At 42.4% G+C, this 23,546-nt stretch overlaps 1 protein-coding gene across 2 annotated transcripts in view; it reads left to right on the top strand.

Moving 5' to 3' along the window:
- LOC115148828 (delta-sarcoglycan) overlaps positions 1–10,344 on the top strand; it is a 344,372-nt gene extending 334,028 nt beyond the window's left edge. For both annotated transcript variants that reach the window (XM_029691086.1, XM_029691085.1), the window contains exons 7-8: positions 8,119–8,242; positions 9,932–10,344. In XM_029691086.1, the coding sequence (XP_029546946.1) occupies positions 8,119–8,242; positions 9,932–10,111 (304 nt within the window). In that variant the 3' untranslated portion in view covers positions 10,112–10,344. The remainder of the gene's footprint in view (positions 1–8,118; positions 8,243–9,931) is intronic.
- Positions 10,345–23,546: the final 13,202 nt, after the last annotated feature.

Below are 23,546 nucleotides of genomic sequence, written 5' to 3'. Positions count from 1 at the left end.
TGGGCAGAACTGAAAAAGCGTGTGCGAGCATGGAGGCCTATAAACCTGACTCATTTACACCAGCTCTGTCAGGAGGAATGGGCCAAAATTCACCCAACTTATTGTGGGAAGCTTGTGGAAGGCTACCCGAAACGTTTGACCCAAGTTAAACAATTTAAAAGCAATGCTACCAAATACTAATTGTGTGTTTGTTAACTTCTGACCCACTGGGAATGTGATGAAATAAATAAAAGCTGCAATAAATCATTCTCTACACTATTATTCTGACATTTCACATTCTTAAAATGAAGTGGTGATCCTAACTGACCTAAGACAGGGAATTTTTACTAGGATTAAATGTCAGGAATTGTGAAAAACTGAGTTTACATTTACATTACATTCACGTCATTTAGCAGACGCTCTTATCCAGAGCGACTTACAAATTAGTGCATTCACCTTATGATATCCAGTGGAACAACCACTTTACAATAGTGGATCTATATCTTTTTTTGGGGGGGGGTTAGAAGGATAACTTTATCCTATCCCAGGAATTCCTTAAAGAGGTGGGGTTTCAGGTGTCTCCGGAAGGTGGTGATTGACTCCGCTGTCCTGGCATCGTGAGGGAGCTTGTTCCACCATTAGGGTGCCAGAACAGCGGACAGTTTTGACTGGGCTGAGCGAGAACTGTGCTTCCGCATAGGTAGGGGGGAGAGCAGGCCAGAGGTGGATGAACACAGTGCCCTTGTTTGGGTGTAGGGCCTGATCAGAACCTGAAGGTACGGAGGTGCCGTTCCCCTCACAGCTCCGTATGCAAGCACCATGGTCTTGTAGCAGATGCGAGCTTCAACTGGAAGCCAGTGGAGTGTGCGGAGGAGCGGGGTGACGGGAGAGAACTTGGGAAGGTTGAACACCAGACGGGCTGCGGCGTTCTGGATGAGTTGTAGGGGTTTAATGGCACAGGCAGGGAGCCCCGCCAACAGCGAGTTGCAGTAATCGAGACGGAAGATGACAAGTGCCTGGATTAGGACCTGCGCCGCTTCCTGTGTGAGGCAGGGTCGTACTCTGCGAATGTTGTAGAGCATGAACCTACAGGATCGGGTCACCGCCTTGATGTTAGCGGAGAACGACAGGGTGTTGTCCAGGGTCACGCCAAGGCTCTTAGCACTCTGGGAGGAGGACACAATGGAGTTGTCAACCGTGATGGCGAGATCATGGAACGGGCAGTCCTTCCCCGGGAGGAAGAGCAGCTCCCTCTTGCCAAGGTTCAGCTTGAGGTGGTGATCCGTCATCCACACTGATATGTCTGCCAGACATGCAGAGATACGATTCGCCACCTGGTTATCAGAAGGGGGAAAGGAGAAGATTAATTGTGTGTCGTCTGCGTAGCAATCATAGGAGTGACCATGTGAGGATATGACAGAGCCAAGTGACTTGGTGTATAGCGAGAATAGGAGAGGGCCTAGAACTGAGCCCTGGGGGACACCAGTGGTGAGAGCACGTGGTGCGGAGACGGATTCTCGCAACGCCACCTGGTAGGAGCGACCTGTCAGGTAGGACGCAATCCAAGAGTGAGCTGCGCCGGAGATGCCCAACTCGGAGAGGGTGGAGAGGAGGATCTGATGGTTTACAGTATCAAAGGCAGCAGATAGGTCTAGAAGAATGAGAGCAGAGGAGAGAGAGTTAGTTTTAGCAGTGCGGAGAGCCTCCGTGACACAGAGAAGAGCAGTCTCAGTTGAATGACCAGTCTTGAAACCTGACTGATTTGGATCAAGAAGGTCATTCTGAAAGAGATAGCAAGAGAGCTGGCCAAGGACGGCACGCTCAAGAGTTTTGGAGAGAAAAGAAAGAAGGGATACTGGTCTGTAGTTGTTGACATCGGAGGGATCGAGTGTAGGTTTTTTGAGAAGGGGTGCACAGTTTAAATGTATTTGGCTAAGGTGTATGTAAACTTCCAACTTCAACTGTATATATACACACACACATATACCCCCACACACACAGACACACACTCACTTCACCTTCCACCTTACCCCCTAAAATAACTTAGTAAAGCCACAGACACAGAACTTATGTCCCTCCCCCTGGCCCTGTCAGAGTGAGAGGAGAGAAGGCAACAGTGGGCTTACCCTCGCTGACAGGTGACAATGGTTATCAGCCCTGCCACCATGTACAGCGAACATTCTGACACCCATCAATCAAAATGAACACACTATAAACACACAGTTCTCTCCCACTCCCTGACATCACCTCAAATATTTATTTATATACCGGATTCTTGACATAGCTCACTCTAATATATTTACTGATGTACATATGATTCCTACTATATCTTGTGTAAATTCATTTGGTGTAGATACATATAGATTTCATTTGGATTACTGTTACAGTGCTATTTGGGTTGTTAATTGGAGAAAGAGTGGAGAGAGACAGACAGAGAGAGAGAGACAGACAGAGAGCATTCCATGACAAATGTATAATATTGCTTCCAGATTTATGACTTTGTGTGATGACTCATCCATCATTTATGGCGCTTTTGAAATTATCATTTAAAAACGTTCCGTCAGAAAAGGACAGATCACTTTGAATGATGCTCCGAAGCTCCTGCATACAATTCCCAGCGTAATTGTTGGTTGTAGGCTAGGGCTTTTTCTTCTATTTATGCATTATTTTATGACAAGTGGCCAATTGAAAATGAGATATGGCCGAAACTATCCAATTACATTAGAAAGAGGGGTGAGCGCAGTGGAGCATGAGTAAAAATCTAATCTTTACGTAATGTGTTGGAATCCTTGGCAGGTAAGAATTCAGGATCCCACCATGTTCTATTTTGAGTGTCATATTCTCCCACTCCCTGCAAATGTTATAGAATTTGACCAATAATCATCATCATATCTCTATGGTTGATGTTAATGTGTCATCCATAGGCCATGTCCTTCTATTGAATGCATTTCTCACTTATGGCGGCAGAAAGGAAGTCAGGACTATTTGACAGATGTCCTGACCCGTTCTCTACACAGATACAAACAAAATGACGCCTAGCCTGAGAGCAAAAAAGCACCACAATTACTCCTTGAACATGGAATGTGTTCTCAAGAAGTAATGTGACATTAAGCCATAAATGGCTTTCTTTGAAAACGGAGCCACCATTTATCCAGATTTATTGTGTGAACTGTTTTACCTTTGAGCAGAGTTTTGGAGGTGATTTGTAATCATTAAAACAAATGCTGTGACTGTAGTTGGGCTGGATGGGAGTGCTGACCCAATGGGGTCAGCACTCCCATCCACACTGCAATAAGCCCCAGACCTGTCAGACAAACCACCTTTATAAGGTATATATTTATCAGAGTAATTGAACCTTCACTAACCCCCCCCCCCCCCCCCCCCCCCCCCCCAGAATTTTAGGGAACCAACCACAACACTCCAATGGATAGCAACTGTCGCCTGTAACGTCTGCATCCAACTCACACTCTCAAACACATAGATCCCCTGAACGCAGCTTACTCTCCAGATCCCAATCACCTGAATTCTGATCACCTGTTCACACAACTGTATGTCATTATCACACACTATTTACTTCAGTTCTTTGCACCCCATCATTGTGAGGTATTGCTTGTTTTGTGATACACTTCTATTCGGAGCGCTGTGTTTACTGTAATGTAATCTTCCTGTGTATGATAGTTTTTGCCTGCCTCACTAACAGTGGCGTTTGCCTATTCCCTGCCTGTACTTTAGCCTATTGGATTTCCTGTTATCAACCTATTGCCTGATCTCCTGGACGACGTTACTAGCCTTTTCCCTGCCTGTACTGTTACCTTTTTGGACCCCCTGTGTATGACCTTCTGCCTGCCCCTAGACCCAGATACCTGCCGCCTCCTGTGGTCCTTTACAATAAACACCTGCTGCGCCCTGCGCTTGAAACCAGCTCTCTGTCTCCCATCGTGTTCAATACATCGCCGTGTCTGACACCTCGGACAAGTTCACATTTAAATCGCATGAAAGCCAGTGAGGGCAATGGCAAAAACAGATCGTTTTCAAAAAATGTATGTCTAAATAGATAAATAATTGAACAGTGCACCAGGAGATGCACATCACGTCTACCTCAGCCTCTTCTATTATTCCCAACACAACCTTAATTTCTTGGTCAAGCGTCTGATTAGTCGACTCTCTGTGATCCTGAGACAATGCCAAGGATGCTGTTGCTGTAACGTTGTGTCTTATAATCTGTTTTATTTTCCCTCCAGAAGCATCTGAGGCACACAGCACACCCCGACCCTGAATACAGATAGATAGCCAGGCTGAGGCTCACAATCACAGGCTTTTCAAAGAGGAAGAGCACTTTGGGCTAAGATTAATGCATGGGAGTGGTTGCTTTAATTTTCATAACAATAAATGCTTTTTGAAATTCCTTTTTTGTGAATCTAACCAATGATGGTATAGTTATTTTTGTTTAGACTATTTTCTGATAACAATATGGCAACTAAACCCAACATGAAATGTTTTCTCCATTAGTAGAGATAGTCTGAAGCTGTCTCTCATCCTCCTACACTGACGTCCAACTCCAAACAAAGTAGTGTCCTATTGTTTTAGCAGACACACTTAGAGCTATGTTTTCTGTCAAAGAGTGGACATTATGTCCAAAGCATTATGTCCACATGCAAACTCCCTGGTTGGTAGAATTTAATTGCACTTACAGTGCATTCGGTTAGTATTCAGACCCAGTGATTTTTTTTCCACATTTTGTTCCGTTACGGCTTTATTCTAAAATTGATTTTTAAAAAAAGGTTTCCTCATCGATCTACACACAATATGCCACAATCGAAGCAAAAACAAATGAAATGCTTGCAAAATTACATTCAGAGACTTGTCCCGAAAGCCACTCCTGCAGTCTGAGGTCTCGAGTTCTCTGGAGCAGGTTTTCAAGGATCTCCGTTCATCTTTCCCTCGATCCTGACTACTCTCTCAGTCCCTGCCGCTGAAAAACATCCACACAGCATGATGCTGCCACCGCCATGCTTCACCGTAGGGATGGTGCCAGGTTTCCTCCAGACGTGACGCTTGGCATTCAGGCCAAAGAGTTCAATCTAGGTTTCATCAGACCAGAGAATCTTGTTTCTCATGGTCTGAGAGGCCTTTAGGTGCCTTTTGGCAAACTCCAAGTGGGCTGTCATGTACCTTTTACTGAGGAGTGGCTTCCATCTGGCCACTCTACCATAAAGGCTTGATTGGTGGAGTGCTGCAGAGATGGTTGTCCTTCTGGGAGGTTCTCCATCTCCACAGAGGAACTCTGGAGCTCTGTCAGAGTGACCATCAGGTTCTTGGTCACCTGACTGACCAAGGCCCTTCTCCCCGATTGCTCAATATGAACTTATTTTCTTTGCATTATTCGAGGTCTGGCAACACTGCACCCTTTTTGTTATTTTGACCAGTTGTCATTTTCTGCAAATAAATGCTCTAAATGACAATATTTTTATTTGGAATTTGGAGAAATGTTGTCAGTAATTTTATAGAATAAAACAAAAATGTTAATTTTACCCAAACACATACCTATAAATAGTAAAAACCAGAGAAACTGATATTTTTGCAGTGGTCTCTTAATTTTTTCCAGAGCTGTATATACATATTTCTTTTTACAAAAATTCTAAAACCTGTTTTCTCTTTGTCATTATGGGGTATTGTGTGTAGATTGATGAGGAGTTTTCCCCCATAACTTTTAGAATAAGGCTGCAACGTAGCAAAATGTGGAAAAAGTCAAGGAGTCTGAATATTTTCCAAATGCACTGTATGTTACAGTAACTAACATGCTTGTGCTAGGTAAATGGTCATTTGGAACACAACTACAGGATCAATATGAGTGTTGGTACATAACCTTCACTCATTCATTAGCAATGTGACAGCCAGGCTTATATGGGCATTTGATGAAGGAACACTTTGTCCATTAATGAAATCCTTGAATAGGATTGTGCAGGGGAGAGACAAAAAAATGAAAGAGTCTAGTGATAAAAATAACCACACATCCCTCCACCAATCCTCTGTGCTTTGATTCAAGGGGAAAATGTTCGATATTTCCAATTACATTCTTAGATGGTGAACGTCTCCTAGATGTTAAACACATCTCCTCAATGTTAAATATTGTAAGGGGTGCGTACTGGCGACAGAGAAGTCAGAAGCAGGAGAGCAAAAACTGTGTTTTCAACGGGCGCAGTTTAATATTAAAAACCACCGGAAAACAGAACAATCAATAAATGGGTACAAAACCCGACGCACACCAGACATAACGTGCACAAGCACTTACAATAAACAATACCGGACAAGGACATGGGGGGGAACAGAGGGTTAAATACACAACATGTGATTGATGGAATTGAAACCAGGTGTGTGGGAAGACAAGACAAAACAAATGGAAGATGGATCGGCGATGGCAAGAAGACCGGTGACGTCGACCGCCGAACGTCGACCGCCGAACGTCGCCCGAACAAGGAGAGGGACCGACTTCGGAGGAAGTCGTGACAAATATCCTCAACATATCTGTTCACACACTCTTCATTCATCTTCATCTCAGTGTACAACTTAAGACCCATTTATACCTGGTTCTAACATGCGTCCTTTGTCCTGATCTTGTCCACATTTTGATTGCGCCCATCTTTTCAGACGTGTCTACACATGATATTAAAATGTATCTCTTTTCCATCCATGCTGACCAGACTTCCTGGTCCCTCCCTGTATGCAAGTTAATTGATATATTTAAAAAATATATATATTTATTAGTTTACTTTAAGACACATTGATGCCATAAGTCAATGGTCAAAAGAAGCATATTAGCACTAGGTATAAACAGGGCATTTTTTTCTCTCAAGGGCTGAAGATGAGATGGAGAGATTGCAGTGTGATAACAGTTACATGGCCTCTCATTTAACACCTGAGGTGTAATTTAGGGTTGTGTCTTAGTTGCTAGATATGCCTGTTTTGACATTCTGCCCACATTATTTCCAACTGCCTGAATCTTATAAGCATTTAAGGATTTCCCAGTGTCATTGCACAGCATTCGGTGGCTATTATGTTCTTATAATAATAACCCAGGCCCCTTTGTTGTCTTTTCTGTCCTCCTTTTTCCAATGTTAACAAGTCAGATGGCAGTAATATCCTAAAAATATTATAATATGATATATTTAAGCAATAAGGCCAGAGGAGGTGTGATATATGGCCAAAATACCACAGCTATGGGCTGGTCTTAGGCACGACGCATCGCGGAGTGCCTGGATACAGCCCTTAGCCATGGTATATTGGCCATATATCACAGACACCTGAGGTGCCTTATTGCTATTATAAACTGGTTACCAACGTAATTAGAGCAGTAAAAATAAATGTTTTGTCATACACGTGGTATACGGTCTGATATACCATGGCTCTCAGCCAATCAGCATTCAGGGCACGAACCTCCCAGTTTATAAAATATAATAATATGATACAGTATATAACATAATAATACAATACTAGAATATAGTCAAGTAATATCACAGCAATATGTAAGGGAAATTTGATATAATTCAAGATCCTACATCTAGCATTCATCTCCCTCCCCTTCATTATTTAAATGTTTAAGTAAGGTCAACCAAACCCGTTTGATATGAATAAAGATGACAGCTACTTATTGGAATATAAATGCTGCTAGTTGTTTGTTTGGCCATGTGATCGATACTTAATTTCCTTGTTGGGCAGCGGCTGAGGCTGGCAGGGGCCAGAAAAGAACTTCACCTGCAGCCACAACCTCTTATCCTAGATTACTGTCTACTGTCTCCATATTTTCGTTCCAGGCTCTGGTTCATTTCTCCATTCACTGACTGAGGGATAACAACACTCCCCAAAAGTTAGACTCTGATATGAGATCCTGAGACAATGGAAGCCCGTTATACTATGAACAACAGACACATTGTATTGTAGGAAGAAAAACAATTAGCAAAAGTCATGATGTAGTGAATACACCTGACACTTTCACTTTCTGTTTGTTTTTCTCTTTGTGTGTCATGTGTTTCAGTAACAGCAGTCAAGGGGCATAATTATTCTGTTTTCTCCCAGGCTCTATCTTGGATATTCTTTACTATATATTGTCATTGGTGGAATTGTCTCTTCTCTCTCTTCCAGACTGGAGTCTCCCACGCGGTCTTTGTACATGGAGGCCCCTAAAGGAATCCAGATCCTAGCAGAGGCAGGGGACATCCAGGCCACGTGTAGAAGTGACCTACGCCTGGAGTCCAAAGACGGAGAGGTAGGGGACCCATTTTCCCAACTTTTATCTTTTCATCTTTACATCCTCCTCCCTTAAAGCAGTCACTGATCTAAAGGATTTCACTCGATAGCTTTCATTTTCAAGTTATGTCAGATCAGTTCATCACTGATGTCATGAAGGAAGGAGGTCAGGAAGGAAGTAAAACTGCATTAAGAGTTCTCACACTGTGTATACTCTACATCTATATATCTGTCTGTCAATGTTATGATGTGAGGAAAATGTGGATGAGGGTAAAACTTAATTTGTCCTATTGTTGCCCTTCTTCCAAAGTTTAATAAGATGACTTAACAGAATCATGTGACTAGATGATATAACACATAAACAGAGACCCCTCTCCATTTTATGGACTTGATGGGACTTATATCAGACATTTTAGTGCTTTGCTAAATCTGTCTGTGAGGTGTCTGCCCTCACACTCCATTTGAGAAGCCTTCCAACTGTCCATGTGTCACCTGCCTGATGTGTGGACAGACACCTCACAGACAGCTCTCGCTCTCTAGGAGCCCCTTGGCACTTCCAACCGCAATTAGTGGTGAGGTTTGCCTATTAGAGACGTGCCCATTCCCCAGCCTTTCTCTCACTGCAGAGATTTTCTCAATAGCAGATGTGTGGAGAAGTCAGCTGAGACTCCCTGCTTAAGTGTTCCAGGTCATTTGATGGGAATGCTTCCCCCAGGTGCCTGATAATGACTCCTTTTACCTTTTTATATACGGAGAAGTTCCACTCCTGGTCGGGCAAATACAAGCCCAGTCCCGGGAGGGCGAGGGAGGTTAGAGAGATGGCATTTAGACTGGGTGGATGGAATGGTAAAGTTGGGTGAAAGAGAAGAAACACCAATTCAAATGGTAATGTCAAATTAAAGTTAGAAGCTATTGCTGTAATTGATAGGTACACTCTTAGGAAAAAGGGTTCCAAAAGTTTTTTTGGGGCAGTCCCCATAGGATAACCTTTTTGGTTTCAGGTAGAACCCTTTTGTGTTCCATGTAGAACCCTCTGTGGAAAGGGTTATACATGGAACCCATAAGGGTTCTACCTTGAACCAAAAGGGTTCTATGTGGAACCAAAAAGGGTTCTTCAAAGGGTTCTCCTATGGGGACAGCCGAAGAACCCTTTTAGGTTCAAGATAGAAAAAAAGGTGCTAAGAGTGTAGCTTAAACGCCTGGGTATAGATTTGTTCATCTTAAATCATGAAGGAGCGCTCAGAGATGAGTTAGGTGTGTGACCGTTAAGAGGTTATTGCCTGTAGTGGCTTTGTCCGCCGATAGCCACTTTTCTTCAGCCCAGAAGCGTGGCAGAGATGCCTTTAGCAAAATGTAGAGTTGTGTTTTGTTTTCTACAATGAACAGATCATGCAAACAGATCTACAGTATATTGTCAACAGTGCTTTGAGTGATCTTTCATCTCAAGCTCATTATGATTGTCTTGTTGTTAGGTATACTTGGTGATTTTTTTAACTAATACATGGGTGGAGTTACACACACAGTTCTCTCTCTCATGCTCACTCGCTCTCTCATGCTCTCTCTCTCATGCTCGCTCTCTCATTCTCTCTCTCATTCTCACTCACTCACTCACTCACTCACTCACTCACTAAGCAACCTACCCACCTACACATACTGTACGTAAATAAAATCCCTCTGCCTTTATCTTCCCTTGTCTCCTCTTGGTCAGATCAATCTGGACGCACGGAGGATCAGGCTGCTGCGTCTGCCGGAGGGCAAGGCCTCTCCATCGGGGACCACCTCCAGACAGACTGTCTATGAGGTGTGCGTCTGTCCCAATGGGAAACTCTTCCTCTCACAGGCCGGGACAGGCTCCACCTGCCAGATCAGCAACAACGTCTGCCTCTAGAACACATACACACACAAAAATATGCACACACACACCGAAACATTTGCACGCACACACACAAGCACTGAAACATACACACACATACACGTATACTGAAACACACACAAACGCTGAAACACATACACATAAAAAAATACCGACACACATGATGCACATTGTTATCAAACACACACACACACACACACACACAGAGACAGAGACAGAGACAGAGACAGAGGGAGAGAGAAAAAAAATACACACATACAAAATACACGCATACAAAATACACACATATAAAATACACACATACACATACAAAATACACATATACAAAATACACACATAGATCATACCGACACACATGATGCACATTGTTATCAAACACACACACAGAGAGAGAGACACACACACACACACACACACACACACACAGAGAGAGATACACATACACACACACACAAAGTGTTCTGTCCCTCCTAACAACCCTCTGGTTGAGAGGATCCTGAGAGGGATCCTCCTGCGATTTACAAAGAGACACTCAGAGTGACAATGTTCTGTTCGCTGTCCTGAAGACAATTTCAGTACCAGAATCACTAGGGTGATCACCCACATTTAGAAACCCTGCAATATCCTGCCATTTTACACTCTTTGCTTCAAGTCATCTACCACACATGTAGTGACAGAAGGCTCATTGCTATTTTGTTCTATGATTAAATTTTTCCAGTTTGTTAGCAGTTCTAACAATATTGTCTCTTGTTTTGAAACATGAAGTGTGTGCCAATAGTGTTTTCTTTTGTGAATGATTTTGATTGTCAATGTGTCAAGCTTGGTAACACTTGCATATCATGTCAATTCATATCACGCCAATGTCGACTTTATAGAATCATGAAGAGAACAACAGCAGCACAGATTTTTAACCCACACAGCTAAGGGAACATTATGGTAAACATTGAGTATATCTCAATATATACCATAGAGTATATACTGTATATATACCATAAATACCATAGAGAGCATATCTGCAAATCTGTGTATGCGACCAATAAACTTTGATTTGATTTGATGGAGATGTGATGGTCTTCATAGGTGATCACCCTACCATTTCCTCGTACTGGGACTGAACCATTGTGACCCACTCTGTTCAAAGAGGGGAAATTGTGCCTGTGCCTTATATCAATGCACTTGTGGCAAGGAGAAGCACATCACACAGACATTCTTTTGTTAATGAGTACATTCGATTTTTCCTTTCGGTTAAATCCGTTTTGTGTGTAGAGGATGGGAATGCAAAGATATCTCTGATTCACCCAACTGCATGCACCCACACCCTCTTTCTCTTTCTCCATCTTCTTATCTCATATTTTTTCAGTGGTTTAATCCCTTTGACAAGAATATTTGGGCCAACACATTGGTAAACACATGTTTTTTGAGATATAAGCGAGAGAGTCATTTTTTATATAGTTTATCTGTAAATACACAATCACATCTGTGTGTGTCAAGGACATATCCTCGATAAATGGAGGGTATGCTCTTTTGCAAATTAAAGCTTTTATAATATCATGTGTTTTTGTAAAAAAAAAAAGATTGAATAAGTCAACATCTTGATATTCTACAGGTACGCATGTAAAGTGTACAATGTTTGCCTTTTGGGAGAAGTGATATTGCTTTTTTGTTATTTTGGTCCTCTTTGTGTGAACTTCTCACATGCTGAGCTCAATAGTACACATGAATCCTAGCCCATTTAGTTTGGCAGTTGGGGGTGAGGTCTTTGCATTCCCCGTGTGTTGTGTGGAATTTGTTCTACTAAGAGCTTTTTTTTGCCTTTTATCGACTGTGTATTTGGCTCTACTTGTTCAATGATGCTCAGAGTAACCGACACACAAACCAAAAAGTGGAGGGGCCCCTACTATGACTTGATACGTAGTCATCTTGTACAGTACTTGTCCTTAGCTCCCAAACACTGCAATCCTCCTGAAGCGATCTGAAGTGAACAGTGTCTGTGTTCAAGTTTATTAGAGAGAAAATGGATGTACTCAAGTCCACTTTGCCTTGCATCGACGTCCTCTTCCTTTACTCCATTTCAATGGGGCTGTTTGCCTCAGCTTAGACCACTCGTTATTAGTGCAGCATCCCTGCTGAGGAAAGCAATACAGTCTTCAGGAGGGTTTTTACCGCTGGGTTTTTACAGCTCTGTCAATGTTGTGCTACTGTATATTCAAGAGATGTTACGTTTTGTATTGGCTCTGTAAAATGTTTTTTTTTCTCCACATAAAAGCCTTTTATTAATTTAGATTTCAGACGCACACACTGTAAAATGCCACTGAGTATTGCTGATAGTATATAATAAACTAAATGTCAAGATGACTGAAGCATTTCCCCAGGCATATTGAACTGAATTTGGTCAGTTTTATACAGTTATTGTTGTCTGAAAAGCAGATCAGTTGTCCCAAAATACAGCATTCTTATATTTCAGTGTTCTGCACCATGGAAAAGTTATGACACAGACACACACAAAGTGTACAAACCTGAGTGTGTCCAGTGCTAATTGACTAGATCAGAGGACTGTATCAACACCACTCAAATTAAGTTTAACTCCCCTTTTCCTCCTCACTATAGACTGTCCAGAGTGTTTGATGTGTGTTTTGATTGGTTAGGAACTGGGCAAATGGCTGCTTTGAGCCTCATTAGTGAGTATTTGCTAAGTGCCCGGTCACTGGTTGCCTCTGCCACAACCCCAATAACAGACTAAGGATTGCAAATCATTAAAAGCAGCCCTAGTCCTCTACTACTCTCCTGTCCACTGCACATACATGTCATTCTGACTCCAGTTATTAGATAGTCTCTGTTTGTAATTCTAAAACAGCGTTTCCAAACCCCAGTCCTCGAGTACCCCCAACAAACTCACCTGATTCAACTCATTGAGGGCTTGATGACTAGTTGACAAGTTGAATCAGGTGTCCATGTCCGGGGTTACAACAAAAATGTGTGCTGTTGAGGGTACTGGAGGACTGGAGTTGGGAAACACTGCTCTAAAATTTCAGATGCTTCCATGTAGGTTGATTGGACAGTCACTCTCATGACAGTGATTCTGGGTACACAAACGAATAACCATTATTATGGAGGACTTCCTGTAGAATTATTCTAATGAGAGACACTGTTAATCATTGCCTTCGTTCAAGTCTGTCTTCTGGCCTACTGAAAGAAGATAAATGATCTTATATAGGATGGGGGACTTTAGAATCAGATTTTCCAAAAGTGCTTGATCAAACACAGTTCACACTTAGCTTCAGAAGGATTATCTAAGACCCTTTACATGTTTTGTGAGATAATTTCCCTGCAACTATAGCAGAAAAGCAAACTCAAAAGTCTCATAAGGGTCCATCATTTGACAATAGCTACAGTATGTTTCCTTTAACTGGTCCAATGATTTTTGGTCAACATTTAGAAAGTGACAATTGCCTGTTAAGGGGCGTTTCTATTGAACTGTCTTTTAAAAAAGTGTTTCCATTACCCATTTAGGAAAATCACGCATTAAGAAATTGGCGACAACCTGTATGCCCTTCCACCTATTTGTTTTATTTCTCAGGTTGCCCGCAAAAGCCAGCATGGACAGAATGCAATAATGGACTAATATTTGCCATATTCTAATGAAAAATTCTCATGTGCCAACGTATCTCCACGGTCCGTGCAATGGTGAAACTTGCACTCCTGTAGATCTGAAATAATTGGATGTTGATACTTGCCAGGCAACCAGAAAAGCAAGGCAAGTAATTCAGGCATTCTTGAAAGTCATAATTTATTCGAAAAACACAGTTTCCATCATCATTTTTCCAATAAAGAAAGTTAGACAAAGAAAAATACACCCCTGTCAAACGGTTAACAATGTGTCAATCTTTAGAAAATGTATCCTATATCTGCCATTTCCATCATCACAATTTCAAAAAAAAATTTGCGACATTGTTGAATAAACCTGGAAATTGAAACCTTCCTAGTGTCTGTCTGGTAGTGGTACTCTTATAGACTGAGAGTCACAGACGTCTTGAAACATACATAGTTTCTCTGTTATGACGGGGATATAATTATATAAATTCAATAGGCTAACCGCCAGTGGCTCAAGACACAGAATGATATATATCAGAGATACCATTTGACACATTTTTTGGGTGTTCTAAACGCTAGCTATGTGTTGTCTCTCACACCTCTCCAGTTGAACAAGATCTAATGAGCTAAAAGCAGGACTTTGAGTGCCATGTTTATTATATTCTAATTTGCAAAATTGTTTTATGAATCTTTAATTCATTAAAATGGGTGTAAACACTAATTGATTGAATGACATATTTTGCGTGTTTCTGAGAAATTTAGTTGAAAAAAAATCTTAGCTGAGTGTAAGTGCATTGTTGTGTAATTTAATTTGTTTTAGTTCTTAGCTTAACAAAGATGTGTTATGTCACGTCTTGAGGCGATTTTGAACAGCATTACATGTGAAAGGAGCACAAAATGTTGATGAGGGCATGAGGACAAAATGACACTCACAATCAATAATCTTTTCACTTCGTACCTTGCTTTGGGTTTGACATTAGGGGCCATTCTCTCGTGTCTGAAAATAGTGTGCAGCTTGTCATTTCGAACGAGACATTGGTCACCTGTCCTCTATTCAATCAAAAGAGGATGCTTATTTCATATTTTAAGATACAGATCTGATATAACACTTTCAGGAGTGATAGCTGTCATCCATGCTCGAGTATGAGGTATTAATTTAGTTCACATACATTTATTTAGTCCTCTTTGAGAAGATTCAATTACGATTAAAACACATTTTTGCAAAGGCTGAGAAGTCATTGTAACGTTTTTTTCTCGTTTTGTGTTTGTTTGTTTTCACCGTGATGTAAATGAAGAAGATCCTCGCACATTCTATGCAAAACAAATGGATATAGACAGCATTGTAATAATGCGAATACGTGTCAGTTAACTATCTTACATTTATTATACTTTCTGTATACAGTTTGTATTTATGAATTGAGTTGCAATCTAAAATGTATCAATAAACTTATTTAAAAAATAATTGCTTCATTTGTGTGCATATTCACTCTTCTGTCCGTCAGATAATTGTTCTACGTTTTCACATCCTTTATGTTTATGTTATACCCTCCAGTAACTCAGTTAAAAGCCCAGTGCAGTCAAAAACGTGATTTTGCAGTGTTTTATACACTGCTCAAAAAAATAAAGGGAACACTTAAACAACACATCCTAGATCTGAATGAATGAAATAATCTTATTAAATACTTTTTTCTTTACATAGTTGAATGTGCTGACAACAAAATCACACAAAAATAATCAATGGAAATTCAATTTATCAACCCATGGAGGTCTGGATTTGGAGTCACACTCAAAATTAAAGTGGAAAACCACACTACAGGCTGATCCAACTTTGATGTAATGTCCTTAAAACAAGTCAAAATGAGGCTCAGTAGTGTGTGTGGCCTCCACGTGCTTGTATGACCTCCCTACAACGCCTGGGCATGCTCCTGATGAGGTGGCGGATGGTCTCCTGAGGGATCTCCTCCCAGACCTGGACTAAAGCATCCGCCAACTCCTGGACAGTGTCACGTCCTGGCCAGTATAAGGGTTAATTAGTATTGTAGTTTGGTCAGGACGTGGCAGAGGGTATTTGTTTTATGTGGTTCAGGGTGGTGTGTTTGTTAAAAGGGTGTTTGAATAAGTATTCCGGGGTTTTTGGGCACTGTTTGGTTTTCATGTATTTCTGTTTGTTATTTTGGTGTTCATTTTGATAGTTAATAAAAGTCAAGATGAGCCTGCACATACCTGCTGCGTTTTGGTCCTCCTTCACCGACGACAACCGTGACAGACAGTCTGTGGTGCAACGTGGCGTTGGTGGATGGAGCGAGACATGATGTCCCAGATGTGCTCAATTGGATTCAGGTCTGGGGAACGGGCGGGCCAGTCCATAGCATCAATGCCTTCCTCTTGCAGGAACTGCTGACACACTCTAGCCACATGAGGTCTAGCATTGTCTTGCATTAGGAGGAACCCAGGGCCAACCGCACCAGCATATGGTCTCACAAGGGGTCTGAGGATCTCATCTCGGTACCTAATGGCAGTCAGGCTACCTCTGGTGAGCACATGGAGGGCTGTGCGGCCCCCCAAAGAAATGCCACCCCACACCATGACTGACCCACTGCCAAACCGGTCATGCTGGAGGATGTTGCAGGCAGCAGAACGTTCTCCACGGCGTCTCCAGACTCTGTCACGTCTGTCACGTGCTCAGTGTGAACCTGCTTTCATCTGTGAAGAGCACAGGGCGCCAGTGGCAAATTTGCCAATCTTGGTGTTCTCTGGCAAATGCCAAACGTCCTGCACGGTGTTGGGCTGTAAGCACAACCCCCACCTGTGGACGTCGGGCCCTCATACCACCCTCATGGAGTCTGTTTCTGACCGTTTGAGCAGACACATGCACATTTGTGGCCTGCTGGAGGTAATTTTGCAGGGCTCTGGCAGTGCTCCTCCTGCTCCTCCTTGCACAAAGGCGGAGGTAGCAGTCCTGCTGCTGGGTTGTTGCCCTCCTACGGCCTCCTCCACGTCTCCTGATGTACTGGCCTGTCTCCTGGTAGCGCCTCCATGCTCTGGACACTACGCTGACAGACACAGCAAACCTTCTTGCCACAGCTCGCATTGATGTGCCATCCTGGATGAGCTGCATTACCTGAGCTGCACTAGCGGAGTCTACAACTGGGTTGTAGACTCCGTCTCATGCTACCACTACAGTGAAAGCACTGCCAGCATTCAAAAGTGACCAAAACATCAGCCAGGAAGCATAGGAACTGAGAAGTGGTCTGTGGTCACCACCTGCTGAACCACTCCTTTATTGGGGGTGTCTTGCTTATTGCCTATAATTTCCACCTGTTGTCTATTCCATTTGCACAACAGCATGTGAAATTTATTGTCAATCAGTGTTGCTTCCTAAGTGGACAGTTTGATTTCACAGAAGTGTGATTGACTTGGAGTTACATTGTGTTGTTTAAGTGTTCCCTTAATTTTTTTGAGCAGTATATATTTCCACACTATGATGTTGGAATAATACTGTGAAATTGTGAAGAAATATGGTAATGCCCTTTTAGTGTAAGAGGTGTTTGAAAAGACCTCCTGAAATTTCAACCTGTTTTGGTGGGATGGAGTTTTGGCCTGGCTGGTGACATCAATAGGTTGTAAATTAGTTAATAGAGAATTGCCAGGTGACGTACAATGCCTCCGGGCAGCCATGTTGGAAGACCCCCCCCCCCCCCACCCCCCCCCATTCGTCTGACAACAACAGCTGAGCTACTACCACAAGCTGCATAATAACAGTGCCTAAAATGACTTGATTCATCACCATGGTCAATTTCTGTGCCGTATTTGGCTGTTCTAACAAAGCAGGAAAGACGACATGGATTTTGTTTTACAGGTGTGCTAAGATCATTTCATCACTGGTAAGTCAGATTCTGAGTTTAGTTTAACTTTTAGCTGTTATGCTAACCAGGTGTTAACAACAAGACTAAGTAGCCAACATTAGCTAGCTAGATAGCTTGTAGTCTGTCTAGCTAGTAAGTGTCTCTCTCATAGGCAGTGTGTGAGTTTCAAGTTTTGGGGAAGCAATTTTTTCCACCATAAAAATCTGTCTTTATAATAAAGTCAGATCAAATCAAATGTATTTATAAAGCTCTTTTTTACATCAGAAGATGTCACAAAGTGCTAATACAGAACCCAGCCTAAAACCCAAAGAGCAAGCAATGCAGATGTAGAAGCACGTTGGCTAGGAAAAACTCCCTACAACGGCAGGAATCTAGAAAGAAACCTAGAGAGTAACCAGGCTCTGAGGGGTGGCCAGTCCTCTTCTGGCTGTGATGGGGGGAGATTATAAGAGTACATGGCCATTAAGGCCTGATTGTTCTTCAAGATGTTAAAACGTTCATAATGAACAGTAGGTTCAAATAATAAATCACAGTGGTTATGGAGGGTGCAATAGATCAGCACCTCAGGAGTAAATGTCAATTGGCTTTTCATAGCCGAGCATTCGGAGATGTGAGAGAGAGAGAGATGTGAGAGAGAGAGAGAGCGAGTGACGAAAACAGTAGGTCCGGGACAAGGTTGCATGTCCGGTGAACAGGTCAGTGTTCCATAGACGCAGGCAGAACAGTTGAAACTGGATCAGCAGCACGACCAGCAAGGAGTTATCAGTCCAGGTAGTCCTGAGGCAGTGAGACAAAATGGTTGTCATATGATGTGCCAATCTGAATGATTCTCTTGTGCCATTTAAGTAAAGAGCACCATCACCTTGTATTCATGACAAAAGTGCCCCCTTTGAAGGGTGAATCAATAACTTCTAAATAAACAGAAACACAGTTTCACAGTCATTTATTTGAGGACACGTATGAATATATAAAACGTCATCTGGAACTACATGTAAAAGACTATTGTTTATGATTTTTTCAACATACTGCACTTGAATTAATAATAGGCTATAGTTATATGGGTGCAATTCAAAGTATTTTGTGTGTAATCTCTGCTTTGCCTTGTCCCATTGAATAACATGTATTTCTTATAGCCTAACTATTCTTTCTTTCTTTTACAATTTAAACACATTTAGCACAGACAATATAAATGTTGTGGTAGTCTTAGGCAAACCATTTTCATTATCACAGTGGCACCTCCAAGTGTCACTCAGACCTTCTGGGAGAAAAGTATCTGGCATTGAATTTGGTAGTAGTAGTTGTACATGTTTTAAACTAAGAACCCCATCATCTCCTGCTTCCAGAAATTTCACTACCTAGTTTACAAGGGTTGGATTTGCACTAACTAAGTTTCAATATGTCCAAATTGTGTTTTGTTTTTTAAATCCTAATTGAATATTGTATGTGTACTATTACTGTAAAAGTTGTATGTGTACTATTACTCTAAAAATATTACTGTAAAAGTTGATCACATTCCATGTGTATGATCATGTATTTTGATACATTGAATGTTAATATTGTGAAACTGTTATACATTTTTTACCTCCTGTTTCAGGAAGTGATGTCACTGAGTACTGCCCCTATATACAGTTGAAGTCGAAAGTTTACATACACCTTAGTCAAATACATTTAAACTCAGTTTTTCACAACTCCTGACATTTAATCCTAGTAAAAATCCCCTGTCTTAGGTCAGTTAGGATCACAACTTTATTTTAAGAATGTGAAATGTCAGAATAATAGTAGAGCGAATTATTTATTTCAGCTTTATTTTTTTCATCACATTCCCAGTGGGTCAGAAGTTTACATACACTCAATTAGTATTTGGTAGCATTGCCTTTAAATTGTTTCATTTTGTCAAACGTTTCTGGTAGCCTTCCACAACCTTCCCACAATAAGTTGGGTGAACTTTGGCCCATTCCTCCTGACAAAGCTGGTGTAACTGAGTCAGGTTTGTAGGACTCCTTGCTCGCACATGCTTTTTCAGTTCTGCCCACACATTTTCTATAGGATTTAGATCAGGGCTTTGTGATGGCCACTCCAATACCTTGACTTTGTTGTCCTTAAGCCATTTTGCCACAACTTTGGAAGAATGCTTGGGGTCATTGTCCATTTGGAAGACCCATTTGCGACCAAGCTTTAACTTCCTGACTGATGTCTTGAGATGTTGCTTCAATATATCCACATAGATTTCCTCCCTCAAGATGCCATCTATTTTGTGAAGTGCACCAGTCCCTCCTGCAGCAAAGCACGCCCACAGCATGATGCTGCCACCCCCGTGCTTCACGGTTGGGATGGTGTTCTTCAGCTTGCAAGCCTCCCCCTTTTTCCTCCAAACATAACGATGATCATTATGGCCAAACAGTTCTAGTTTTGTTTCATCAGACCAGAGGACATTTCTCCAAAAAGTATAATCTTTGTCCCCATGTGCAGTTGCAAACCGTAGTCTGGCTTTTTTATGGCGGTTTTGGAGCAGTGCCTTCTTCCTTGCTGAGCGGCCTTTCAGGTTATGTCGATATAGGACTCGTTTTACTGTGGATATAGATACTTTGTACCTGTTTCTTCCTGCATCTTCACAAGGACCTTTGGTGTTGTTCTGGGATTGATTTACACTTTTCGCACCAAAGTATGTTCATCTCTAGGAGACAGAATGTCAAATCAAATTTATCTGTCACATACACATGGTTAGCAGGTGCTAATGCAAGTGTAGCAAAATGCTTGTGCTTCTAGTTTAGACCATGCAGTAATATCTAACAAGTAATCTACCAATTCCACAACAACTACCTTGTACACACAAGTGTAAAGGAATGAATACGAATATGTACATAAAAATATATAAATGAGTGATGGCCGAACGGCGTTGGCAAGATGTAATAGATGGTATGGAGTACAGTATATACATATGAGATGAGTATTGTAGGGCATGAAAACATATAAAGCGGCTTTGTTTAAGGTGGCTAGTGACATTAAGTCAGGATGGCAAGATGCAGTACAAGGTATAGAGTACAGTATATACATATGAGATGAATAATGTAGGTTATGTAAACAATATCTAATATAAATAATATAAAGTGGCAAGTGATAAATTGATTACATCAATTTTCCCATTATTAAAGTGGGTGGAGTTGAATCAGTATGTTGGCAACAGCCACTCAATGTTAGCGATGGCTATTTAACAGTCTGATGGCCTTGAGATAGAAGCTGTTTTTCAGTCTCTCGGTTCCAGCTTTGATGCACCTGTACTGACCTCGCCTTCTGGATGTTAGCGGGATGAACAGGCAGTGGCTCAGGTGGTTTCTGTCCTTGATGATCTTTTTGGCCTTCCTGTGACATCGGGTGGTGTAGGTGTCCTGGAGGGCAGGTAGTTTGCACCCGGTGATGCGTTGTGCAGACCTCACTACCCTCTGGAGAGCCTTCCGGTTATGGGCGGAGCAGCTGCCGTACCAGGCGGTGATACAACCCGACAGGATGCTCTCAATTGTGCATCTGTAAAAGTTTGTGAGTGTTTTTGGTGACAAGCCGAATTTCTTCAGCCTCCTGAGGTTGAAGACGCGCTCCTGCGCCTTCTTCACCACGCTGTCTGTGTGGGTGGACCATTTCAGTTTGCCCGTGATGTGTTCGCCGAGGAACTTAAAACTCTCCACCCTCTCCACTACTGTCCCGTCAATGTAGATAGGGGGCTGCTCCCTCTGCTGTTTCCTGAAGTCCACGATCATCTCTTTTGTTTTGTTGACATTGAGTGCGAGGTTATTTTCCTGACACCACACGCCGAGGGCCCTCACCTCCTCCCTGTAGGCCGTCTCGTCATTGTTGGTAATCAAGCCTACCACTGTAGGCTTGAACTTGATGACGTCTGCAAACTTGATGATTGAGTTGGATGTGTGCATGGCCACGCAGTCGTGGGTGAACAGGGAGTACAGGAGAGGGCTGAGAACGCACCCTTGTGGGGACCCAGTGTTGAGGATCAGTGGGGTGGAGATGTTGTTACCTACCCTCACCACCTGGGGGCGGCCCGTCAGGAAGTCCAGGACCCAGTTTCACAGGGCGGGGTCGAGACCCAGGGTCTCGAGCTTAATGACGAGTTTGGAGGGTACTATGGTGTTAAATGCTGAGCTGTAATCGATGAACAGCATTCTTACATAGGTATTCCTCTTGTCCAGATGGGTTAGGGCAGTGTGCAGTGTGATGGCGATTGTGTCGTCTGTGGACCTATTGGGTCGGTAAGCAAATTGGAGTTGGTCTAGGGTGTCAGGTAGGGTGGAGGTGATATGATCCTTGACTAGTCTCTCAAAGCACTTCATGATGACGGAAGTGAGTGCTACTGGGCGGTAGTCATTTAGCTCAGTTACCTTAGCTTTCTTGGGAACAGGAACAATGGTGGCCCTCTTGAAGCATGTGGCGACAACAGACTGGGATAAGGATTGATTGAATATGTCTGTAAACACGCCAACTGGTCTGCGCATGCTCTGAGGATGTGGCCGGGGATGCCGTCTGGGCCTGCAGCCTTGCGAGGGTTAACACATTTAAATGTTTTACTCACGTTGGCTGCAGTGAAGGAGAGCCCGCAGGTTTTGGTAGCGGGCCGTGTTAATGGCAATGTATTGTCCTCAAAGCGAGCAAAAAAGTTTTTTAGTCTGTCTGGGAGCAAGGCATCGTGATCCGCGACAAGGCTGGTTTTTCTTTTGTAGTCCGTGATTGACTGTAGACCCTGCCACATACCTCGCGTGTCTGAGCCGTTGAATTGCGACTCCACTTTGTCGCTGTACTGATGCTTAACTTGTTTGATTGCCTTGCGGAGGGAATAGCTACACTGTTTGGATTCGGTCATGTTTCCGGTCACTTTGCCCTGATTAAAAGCAGTGGTTCGCACATTCAGTTTTGCCCGAATGCTGCCATCAATCCACGGTTTCTGGTTGGGGAATGTTTTAATAGACGCTGTTGGTACGACATCACCGATGCACTTGTTAACCTCTCTCCACCTACTCAACAGCCAGTTGAATCCCGTGGCGCATTATTCAAATACCTTAGAAATGCTATTACTTCAATTTCTCAAACATATGACTATTTTACAGCATTTTAAAGACAAGACTCTTGTTAATCTAACCACACTGTCCGATTTCAAAAAGGCTTTACAGCGAAAGCAAAACATTAGATTATGTCAGCAGAGTACCCAGCCAGAAATAATCAGACACCCATTTTTCAAGCTAGCATATGTCACCTAAACCCAAACCACAGCTAAATGCAGCACTAACCTTTGATGATCTTCATCAGATGACAATCTTAGGACATTATGTTATACAATACATGCATGTCTGTTCAATCAAGTTCATATTTATATCAAAAACCAGCTTTTTACATTAGCAGGTGACTAGCATGTGACTAGCATTCCCACCGAACACTTCCGGTGAATTTACTAAATTACTCACGATAAACGTTCACAAAAAACATAACAATTATTTTAAGAATTACAGATACAGAACTCCTCTATGCACTCGATATGTCCGATTTTAAAATAGCTTTTCGGTGAAAGCACATTTTACAATATTCTAAGTAGATAGCCCGGCATCACAGGGCTAGCTATTTAGACACCCAGCAAGTTTAGCATTCACCAAAGTCAGATTTACTATAAGAAAAATGTTATTACCTTTGCTGTCTTCGTCAGAATGCCCAGGACTTCTACTTCAATAACAAATGTTGGTTTGGTCCCAAATAATCGCAAATGGAAGAAACACAAAAAGAACTGTCAATCTCCCTCGGCCTAGGGCTCCATGCAAGATCTCACCTCGTGGGGTTGCAATGATCATGAGAACGGTGAGGAATCAGCCCAGAACTACACGGGAGGATCTTGTCAATGATCTCAAGGCAGCCGGGACCATAGTCACCAAGAAAACAATTGGTAACACACTACGCCATGAAGGACTGAAATCCTGCAGCGCCCGCAAGGTCCCCCTGCTCAA

The sequence above is a fragment of the Salmo trutta genome, chromosome 15 (assembly GCF_901001165.1).
Source record: "Salmo trutta chromosome 15, fSalTru1.1, whole genome shotgun sequence".
Classification (NCBI taxonomy): Eukaryota; Metazoa; Chordata; class Actinopteri; order Salmoniformes; family Salmonidae; genus Salmo; species Salmo trutta.
The sequence above is the reverse complement of the archived record's forward strand: the minus strand, read 5'-3'. Positions and strand labels throughout refer to the sequence as shown.